Source organism: Pavona decussata, unplaced genomic scaffold, assembly GCF_977016875.1.
Source record: "Pavona decussata unplaced genomic scaffold, jaPavDecu1.1 SCAFFOLD_16, whole genome shotgun sequence".
NCBI classification, from domain to species: domain Eukaryota; kingdom Metazoa; phylum Cnidaria; class Anthozoa; order Scleractinia; family Agariciidae; genus Pavona; species Pavona decussata.
In genome coordinates, this window is record NW_028145439.1 from 1,660,966 (window position 1) to 1,671,451 (window position 10,486).

The window sequence follows — 10,486 nt, forward strand, 5'->3', positions numbered from 1 at the left end:
ATGGCGTTTTGTTCTTTCGGGGGGCCGGGGGAAGACAATCCATGTGGTGCTATAGAATGGGCAAAACAAGAAAGTTCCATGGTACCATTGCTTAGCTGTAATGTGGATATGAGCTCGTGGCTCAAGGATAAATACAAAGGTGTAGGGGCTTCAGGGAGCAGGGGACGTCCTGCTGCCAAGGGTTCGGGAAGTGGCGGTAAGAAATATATTTAACCCTTCATATATTCATATATAAGAAATATCAGGATGACATTTCTTAATGTACTTTTAATATATGTTCGATTGGACAACTTTCTGCAGTTGGCATGCAGTCACGCGTCATTCGCGTGACCAAATAGTTACAATCACAAATCTTGCCAACTCGGTTTTCTCGCCGCGAAAGTTACGTCACTTTAGAAGGTAGAAGGTTTGTGCATTAATACATAAATAAACTGTGTATAAATGTTTCCATGCTGATGTAGTTTTCTCTAAGAGGCCTTTTTTTTTGGGGGGGGGGGGGAGTAGTGTTATTCACACGGAACTGATCAGGGAGGCCGAGTTGTTTACATGTGTTGAATCAATCTTTTTCCCTTTAGGCAATGAGGTTTGTGAATGGGAACTAATATTGAACCGTGCAGGGATAGCATGTGATAATGTAAACGCAACGGGACTGACTATCTGCCCCAAACATCGTTATAAACTTACAATGCTGTATAAAGCAAGGTAAGAACAGTTAACCACAACCGCTTTTGTGTTTTTTAAGTGATAACTGGCTGATAACCGTTAATTTTCGTACTGTTGTTTTCATAGGACAAGTGCTGTCATCCATTTCAAGTAAATAGTAAAGGCCCCTCAAGCATAAAGACACGTGTTAGCAAAATGCTGAAACGCCTTCGAAGGGTGAACAAGACCATGGCCAACACGATCTATAAGAAGACAGGGATTGTTGTTGCTATGGGCACAGGTATCCCAGAAATCAACACTTATCAGCACTGAGACACACGTACCATCCCCGTGGTATGGCCAATACCGTACGCATGCACACAACCATATCACCCGGGCAGTGGCAGCCATGGACAGCTGTTTCGCCCTTGTTGGGGCTCATCAGCATGGCATAGCCGTCGCGTCAAGAAGCGGGAGTAAACCCGCGCATCGAGACCCTTTACTGCCGAGGCAAGGGTCTCGATGCGCGGGTTTTTTAGTATTTTATCGAGATTAGACCCTGTGTTAGCTAGAGTGTGAGGGTGACCTTTGTATATGTGCAGTTCTAATTCATTCTCTTCCTACGTTGCAGCTATTTGCTCTACGTGTCGACAACTAGTCGGTGAGACACCAGCCACCCAAGCACTAAACCTTGGAGAAGATATACAAATGGCAGTGCCAACTACATCAAAATCCATACCCAGACAGTTCCGACAGCGTAGGCCAAATAGTGCGCATTATCGTGTGTCATTTGGTTCAATGTTTTCTGCTCGCAGTAGCTCGTCCCAGGAGGAACAAAGCAGCATCTACTTGCCTGATGGTGAAAAAGAAAGGAAACACTTAGAAGCTCTGAATAGCGCCCTGAGTCTTATATCGGAGGGGAAATTCGAACCTTTGCCGCATTACGTAGATGTTCAATGGAATGCACTTTCAGACAAAACCAGAAATGATTACAGTGCAAAAGCTGAACATGCTGTATCACTTGTTTTGGGCACTATTGCTCCTCTGCAGGAAGAAAGTTTGTGGCAAGCTATTATTCGGTGTCACCATGCAGTAAACAGCTCTAAGAATGCTCAGTCGCCAGATGTTGGTCTAGAAGCGATTTTGCTCGCTTATAAGGAATGTCAAAACAAGTCCACTAAGACGCAAATATTATCACTCATAAGCAACAAATACAGTCAGTCCCAAATACAAGAATTCCTCCCTGGAATCTCCTTACGGCAGATAAAGAAGGCAAGAAAGCACACCCAGGAGCAGGGGCCAGGGGAACCGTTGCCAAATGAGAAGATTTTTCGATGCAGACTAGATATGAAAAAGGTGAAAGATTTTGTTGACTCTATTTCGCGATCTACCTTTTTACAAGATGTTGCATTTGGCACAAAAACACTAAAGCTCAATTCTGGGGAATCCATTCCGATTCCAGCTCTTATCCGAACTATGACCACGACCAAGATTGTATACTTGTATCAGGAGGAATGCAGGCGAGAGAATATGGAGACTTTGAATGAGCGCACTAGCTTGTTTTCGAATAATGGAGGTGTATAGTGCTTCAAAGCAGAAGTCTCTGCAGGGCCTTGATGATACCGCCACTTCAGAAGCAGAGGCATTTGAAACGCTAGAGCCAATTGTTGAAAATCTCGGCAGAAACGGAGCAGGTGTGTCATGGGGTCGTGAGAGACTGAGAGAGCTCTAACTGCAGGCGGACAGTACCTTAAAGGATACTACAAGAGTCATTTGGGACCAGACGAATGTTGTGCTGACCACTGCACAATCTTCGCTCTATCAGATCCAGAAAGGAAGGAGTTTGCTTCTCTTTGTAACCACAACCACAATCTGTACTGTTCAGAGTGCCAGAATATAAAATATGTTCTGAAAGATATAGAAGAAAAAATTGTGAAGACAGAAGAACTTACAGAAGACCAGAGAGAAAGGGCCAAGTGGGAGTTTGAGCATGCAGTAACTGACATCGAAGCCTGGAAAGCTCATCTCCTCAGGGCATTCCACCAAGATCGAGCGAGGCAAGATGCTATAAGCGGCCAACTATACGAGGAAGCGGTCCTAATTATAAATGACTGGGCCATGAAGCTGTTGCCAATAAAAATCAGAGAGACGCAATCACAGTGGTTTGCGACACGTGGCCTGAGATGGCATTTTTCTGCCGTAGTTCACCGGTCAGGTCACCGTGACTGTCAAGCTGAAGGAAATGGTGAGCACACAATTCACACGTATGTGGCGGTTCTTGATAAGGGCAAACAGGACTGGTTCTCGGTGTCATGCATCATTGAAGAAGTCCTTGTCACCGTAAAGGAAACGCACCCATCTGTGTCAAGAGCTGTGTTACGGAGCGATAATGCAGGCTGCTATCACAGCGCTCCACGGTTATCAACTATCAATTGGACAAGTAAGCAAACCGGCATAGAGGCTGTAGGCTACGATTTCTCAGATCCACAAGCTGGGATGGACCTCTGTGACCGGAAAATTGCGCCGTGCAAGCAAAGTCTGAGAAATCATGTAGCGGAAAACAATGACATAGAAACGGCGGAGGACGTGAAGAATAGACTACAATTTCACCAGGTATTGCAAACACTCGGGTGGCAGTTTGCAAAATTGACTCTTCCAAAATGTCAGCAGCCGTTGGGAACAACAAGATTCCAGGTATTACTAAATATAACAACTTCTCTTTTGGCGAAGATGGCATTCGAGTCTGGCAGGCGTACAATATTGGCGAGGGTTTGAAGATACAAGACGTCCAGAATAAAAATAATGTTTCTGGACTGAAGAGAGTGGGTGATTGGAGCCATGAAGTTACGAAGAAAAACAAAGGCAAAACAAAATCCATAGCTCATAATGGTGATCTTACGAGCACATATGCCTGTTTGGAGCCAGCATGCATTTTGACGTTCAGCACACTGGAAGAGGCTGATGAACATATGGATGCTGGACGTCATGTCATGCTGCCTGAAAAGAAAAATGTATACGACACCATCCGAAGACAGTGGGCAGCAACAACTTCTTCAATCAAGGGGAAGAGTGACAAGATTGGGGCCTGTCGATACATTGACCATGACACTACAGTTCAAGAGAAGGCTGGTCAGGGATGGGCTCTTTTGAGGCAGAAGGCTACCGTTCGAATTTCACCAGCAGTCAAGCAATACCTCACCCAGGTTTTCAACGAAGGTTCCAAGGAAGGACAGTCAAAAGCAAACCCTGCTGACGTTGCATAAGATGTTAAAATGAAGTTCGCGAGAACCGAGTGGCTGGAGGCAAAAACTATCAAAGAACACTTCTCTCGACTGGCTGCATTGCAAAAAGGGCCAAGAAATAAGCGAGGAAGAGACAGGCTGTCAAGATGTGGTAATCGAAAAAGAAGAATTCCTTAAAAATTTGATACATGAAGCCCATGACCAAATTGGTCTTCAGCATCCTCTAATGTATGAGGGCATCAATCTCTGTGAACTTTTTGTTGACAACAAACTCGACCGTGCATTGCGAAAGTTAAATTTATCTTCTTTGAAATGTATGTGTGATGTATTTGGCGTGGACGCTGAGGGTAAAGCATCATTTATCAATCCTATTTTTGACCTAGTAAGATCTTACCAGTGCCAATGAGCGACCTTTGAATTCAGTTGTTTAGTTGTCAGGTAAAGATGCAAAAACCAGTGCTGGAATTTAGACTACGAGCTGGTCCTGTAATGGTGTACATTAATATCGAATACCTTAGTTCAGGAGGCTCATAACGAATATATTATAATCCCGGGATAATCTAGGACCGATTTTTGTTGTGACAATGGTTTATCTACCCATGCTGCATGCTATCACTAATGTTACCATTGTATTATTAAGTTAGCTATTTTAAAGTTGTTTTTCATCGGGATCGTTTAGCCTAATAGGATTATTGGCATGAAACTACTTCCTTGTACTCTGACATAGCTATTCTTAAGTTTGTTTCTAGAAGATTGAATAAATAAGTATGTCGGTGCCATATGTGGGGTGAGCACTTTCAAAAAGACTGGTACTGAGGTTACCCTCGACCCAGTACCCCCGCGCCACGGTCCAAAATGGCGCTGACCAAAGAATGGCAAGGATGTAAGCATGTGATGCCTAAACTCATCTTCTATGCATTGCAATCCTGTAAAATGATGTGTGTTTTATCCCTGGAGAAAATATACCTATGATATACACCTCCTACGCCAAATGTTTATAATGATTCACCTCCAACGAGTACTCCTGACTAAATTGCGGTGCTTCGAAACAACTACATGTAAGTAGCTTCTAAATTGCATCAGACTATTGTTAAATATCTAATTGTCCAAAAAACTGAGTTACCCTGACTATCGGCCGAAGTGCTTTACGCCCAGGATGCATGATTCACTTTCCATGATTTTTAGGAATGGATCCGGAGCTGTATATTTGCATTAACTTTGGACTAATTTTCCTCCTTGCTAAGGACCTTCGAATGAGCATTAACACAGTTAATTAAAGGTAAGCAAGCAAGGTTATGCTTGGAAGAAATGTCAGTATAACTATCATGCCGCCTATTTAGTTATTTGAGTTCCAATTAGCTGTTTTGTACGAATATTCCCGTTGAAGTAGAACAAACGTTGATTTTGTGAGTACTATTTGCCAGTTCTAAGGCAATTTAAGGGTCACAGGTAGTTTTTAATCACACAGTTATTGCTTATCACAGACTTTGTAAGTAAAGTAAGCATTAACAAAGCAAACTGAAATGTTAAAATATAAATAAAGCTACCATGACTGTTAAATTGTTGCTTTTGGTAATATGTAAATTTTGTGGGGGTGGGACTCTAAAATGCTTTGCTAAAGCCCCTTAAATTTAGCGAGCCAATTTTTTCACAGTTGATTTTGGTTGTACTTACATTGGAGTAACTCCTGACAGAAGAATCCCTTTTAGCTAAGTTGGCAGTTAAAAATTATCAACTGCTAAACTTTGGCAATTTTTGGTGGTAATTTTCTCTTTAAAATTTGGCCAAAACTAGTACCAGGCCCCACACAGTCAGATGCCTTAATGCTAAATCCTTACATACGACCTGAAAGAGTATTTATAGTAGAAAACCACTATGCAGAAAAATATTCAGTACGTTTAATGTGTTTATTTTTGTACTAGTACAAACATACCCCCTCAAAAACAGGATTTTCACTGATTTGGAGGCCCGAAATGGGACCCCCCCTGAAACTTTTAAACCAAAGGTCGGAAAACAAAACCCAAATGGCGTTTGGAATATCTCACAAAGGCCAACTTCTGCAGCAAGTTTCATCAAATTCGGTTGACCCCTACTTCCAACATCTGGACCACTTTCTCAGTCAGGGACACTTTTAAGTGTCTCTTGTTTTCGGCGGACTATCCCCAGATGTGTAGAACGGGTGTACAGTAGCAAAAAGTGGCACAGCTCTAAAACAGAATAGCTTCTCTTTACATGTTTTATTAACATATTTTGGTCCACGCTCGTTGAAAGGCGCCTCCAATTCACAATCCTCACGGTGATTGACAATCCCAAGAACAATTTCTTTTAGCCTGAGGTTCTCTTCGGTCATTAATATTCAATTAAGTTCTCTAGTAAACAGCATATGGGTTCAATGTGTAATGGTGAATGCCTCGGGCAATCTTCGGGTATTTATTTCTCGTAGATATATTTTGCGTGGTTTATGACCATGCGAGTAAAGCAGACCTTAAGAGGATCCGGTTGGAATCCAAAAAGAAAACTAGAGCCAAACCAGGAATTTTGAGAGATAATTAAGCTCCAATTTGGTCGCTAATGGTTGCCAGCGGCGCCTATTTATGCTGATGTCCGATCTCACCATTGCACTAAAGTAATGTAAACTGCATTTGAATATGTATATAGAAAATGCTGTATATAAATACCATTACCATTACCATTTCCATGGAGAAAATTTGGCAAGTTTCACGTCTTATTTCGCAACACATCTTGAAAAGACCATACACGTCTATACGAGGATTGTTCCATTGAATTCTGTTGTTGCTACATATCACGTAAAAACATCACAAATGAAATAATATTTTGTCAGCTGCAATACTAGTTTAATATATTCGAAATACACTTTCCACGCTCACTTCATTTTAACGTGCGTAAGAGTAAATGAATGACATTACCAAAAGAAACCTAAAAAGGCGATTCACCTGACAAGAAAACAACAAATGCAGTATAACTGATAATCAGTTACAAATGTACATGAGTCCTCAGACTGAGTAGAGGCGTCACAGAAAAAAACTACGAATAAACATTATTAACTTTCAAAAGTTTGACGGAGCAATGTTTCTTTGCTAACTAGATTCAATTTAACTCGATGACGTTTTCGTTTGTCGAAGAACAGATAAATTGTTTAATTACGTCCTTGACTGCTTGTCGTACTTCTCTGATCTTCCAACAGTAAAGAATTGGGTTTAATGACGAATTAAAGTAAACTAAAGTCATTGTAAACTGTCTGATGAGAGCAAGGGATGGAGTTAATCCAAGATTAGATGATAACGCTGTCACTACACCATGTGCCAGGTAACATAAAACTAACACCAACTGTAGCCACAATGCACTGGAGACTGCCTTTCTGTATCGCGCCATGTTAAGTTGTTGTGTATGGCTCGGTTGTCCTCGTTGAGAAACTGGGTCTTGTACTTGAATGTGATGCTTACGAAGATTAATGAAAATGTTTGTGTAAGAGAAGATTGATGTTACTAAACAAATTACTATTCCTGTTTGGCTATATCTTATGGTAAATAGGTAACTCTTAACGTAGGCTGTTGAACAGACAGAACTTACAACCCAAAAGGTAACAACAATCACATATGTTCGCTTCAAGTTACAATTTGCCTGTACCTGAGACCCAGGGAGAGGGCGAGAAGTCTGTCCACGCTTATTGCTGTCAACGTAAACAGAGATACTGAACACAAAGTATAGCTCGCTATAAAATTGGAAAATAGTGCGTGATAACAAACATTCCAAAGTTGTTTCACTGCAGATATCCAATAGATGACAGCAAGAGGCTCCGAAACAAGACCAACACAAAGATCGGATGCCGCCAGACAGCGAAGCAGGAGTTTGGACGGCGGATGAAGAAAAGACTCCTCGTGAAGGGCGACTAGGATCACAGCGTTTCCCACAGAGGCAATTATGCACAATAAAACATGAAAAATTGAAAGAAATATCAACTCGTGGTGCATTCCATCTGTCAAACCCGCCGAGCACATAAGTTCTTCATACGTTTTCGGCCCTTCACTCTCGGAAACATTTGCTTTCGCCATAGCGGTCTCTAAAATGCGTGTCTTGTCGTTGTATCAACAGGTGCGTATATTAAAGCATTCACTTATTGTAGTTTAGTGAATGTTAATGACGTATAATACGATCTCATTCAAAACATTCATTTAAACAGGCCAAACGCGTGTCTTTAATTATTCAGAAGAACTTCCGATGTTTTCTATGCAGTAGAGTTTGTTTTGAAATTGATTCTGTAAAGAATCTTAAACTTTCTGGTAAAACTGATAATGGCGCATTTTTCTTTCTGTCTTCTCTTGAAGACACGGTTTCGACGATTCTTCTCGCTTTGTATCACATCCTCTGAACTGTTGACGTGCTCTCACCAGAAAAACCTCCACAAATTACATGTTTTTACCTAAGGTGGTTCGATGCAGTTCTTTTGGGACCATACCTCACTTTTTAATCGGCTTTCAAGCCGTCTTGTTCTAGTTGGATCGACGTAAAATTTACCGCAGTTATTGGTTTGGGATTGACGGCCCTTAGCCAAAATCGATATTTTCGTTCCATCGATATCTCCATGACAACGATAATTAACACAATCGAAAAACAATTTTAAAGGGCACTGTTACGACGATTTTGCTGTATTTTGGTCAAAACTGCTAAAGTATCTGATGAAAAACCTTGCTGTTAACATGCAATTCCTCTTAGAACACCGAGAAGAAAATATAGACGGATTTTTCCAAGGAGGAACTAACTATAATCAGTTTTTAGCAACTTCTCTAAAATACACCAGACGAACTTGAAAAAATTGGCCAATTTTTTCATGTTGTATTCCATTTCCATCCTAGAAGATAGTTAATGCTAGTTTCTGTGCACTAACAAGGTAATTGTTAACAAAATCTGGACCATTATTTTAACGTTTCCAGTGATAAAAAGATATGTTTTTGCCATTCAAAGATACACCAAAAATGATGACACGGCCCTTTTATCTTAAATTTTGCACAATGAAGATTTCATATAAAAGATCCATTACCAGCATAATAATCTATGATATGTGGCAAATGAAACTGCCTCTCCAGTGTCGCATAATGCGGCAGTCTCTTTCGAACTTGAACCATGTTTGCCGCACCAAATTAAAACTGCTGCACTTAATTGTTTTTTCTGATTATCATTTATTTAGGCGCCGCTCTTCTTGCCGGACTTAATTCATGATCAATTAGGTTCGGCACATGAGTGGAGCGGCGTCTGTATCAGGCCTTAATATTTGTTAAGTCACAATAATTTGGCCATAAAATACGTTGTTTTGATTGAATCACTTTATAATGTTACCATAATGTGCCCTGAGCTTTATTCTTTGACGCCATGGAAATCCCCAGTTACCTTCCTCTTTTGCGATCTCGAGAACGTTTTTTCGCTGTGATCGTTTCTGTTATAATTTGTCGTAATTTTACAATGTTTTGAGCTTTAATTGTAAAAATCTCAGGAACGCCTTTATAGGTTTTTAAAACATTCACCGTGTATTTTTATCATGCCAGAAATATTCTTCCAAAGTTTTGCTAATATTGAGTTAATGGAACACTTTTAAATTGAACGATAAAGATGAGCGTAAACCAACGCTAAACTTTGGGTCAATAATTCAAGGTCAACAAATTCTACTAATCTGAATTCATTCTACTAACCTTTTTGCTTGTGCAACCGCTTAAGTTGCGTACTAACTGCGACGGCGAGGATCTTTCTTCTATTTGATCTTTCATCCGCAGTTCAAAATATATGTTTCATATATTTACGTTTACTTTATCTGAATTTATATTAAGTAGTTGGGATTTATCTGAATTCAAACATACAAAATTTTTTTTTATTTGCCACGTTTCACACATTATTATGCTGGTAATGGATCTTTTATATGAAATCTAGATTGCTCAAAATTCAAGTTAACTAAAAGCGTTTTTCAATTATGTTAATCAGATCATTGTCATGGTAATATCGTTGGAACCAAAATATCCGTTTTGACAAACTTCAATTTAAAACCAATAACTATAGTAAATTTTACATCAATCTGACTATAAGACCGTTTACAAGCCGAGGAATGGTTCCAAAAAAAGACTGTATCGAGCCACCTCGAATTTTCTCTGCAACCGTTCCTATGGCGTTTGAAGGAACCACCTTATCGCATATCTGAAATGAAAAGGGGAAAATCCCTTTAAGGGCTTTTGTAATTCTAACAAACAGCATACAGGAAACTAAAAGCATTAACGAGGTTTTATGGGTCTATATAGAAGATTTTTTAAACGGTAACTTATCATACTTAGAGGAAATGCGTGTCAAATTTCCGTAGCCAGAGACATTAACCAGTATGGAAGATCCGTATTGCAATCCATCTTCTTGAGGCACAAAACTTGCAAAGTAGCAGCTTGATTAACTTTTGGAATTTCAAAGGTTTTGATGTGAAATCCAGTGCACACTCTCTATTTTAACTAAAAAGCTTGTTTTGCCTAAGGTAATTTAAACACCATTCAAATGATGATGTTTTATTTTTCCCGTAGCGCATTTCCGTCTTTAAAAAATTTCGCTTGCTT

General features: G+C 40.1%; 1 protein-coding gene and 1 pseudogene across 1 annotated transcript; both read left to right on the top strand.

Moving 5' to 3' along the window:
• On the top strand, window positions 1-2,226 carry LOC146487258 (uncharacterized). The gene is made up of 4 exons (XM_085085022.1): window positions 1-196; window positions 576-634; window positions 790-943; window positions 1,274-2,226. The coding sequence occupies exons 1-4, from the start codon at window positions 1-3 to the stop codon at window positions 2,224-2,226; spliced, it is 1,362 nt and encodes a 453-aa protein (XP_084941148.1).
• A 519-nt stretch (window positions 2,227-2,745) lies between these two features.
• Window positions 2,746-4,290, top strand: LOC146487259 (uncharacterized; annotated as a pseudogene).
• Window positions 4,291-10,486: the final 6,196 nt, after the last annotated feature.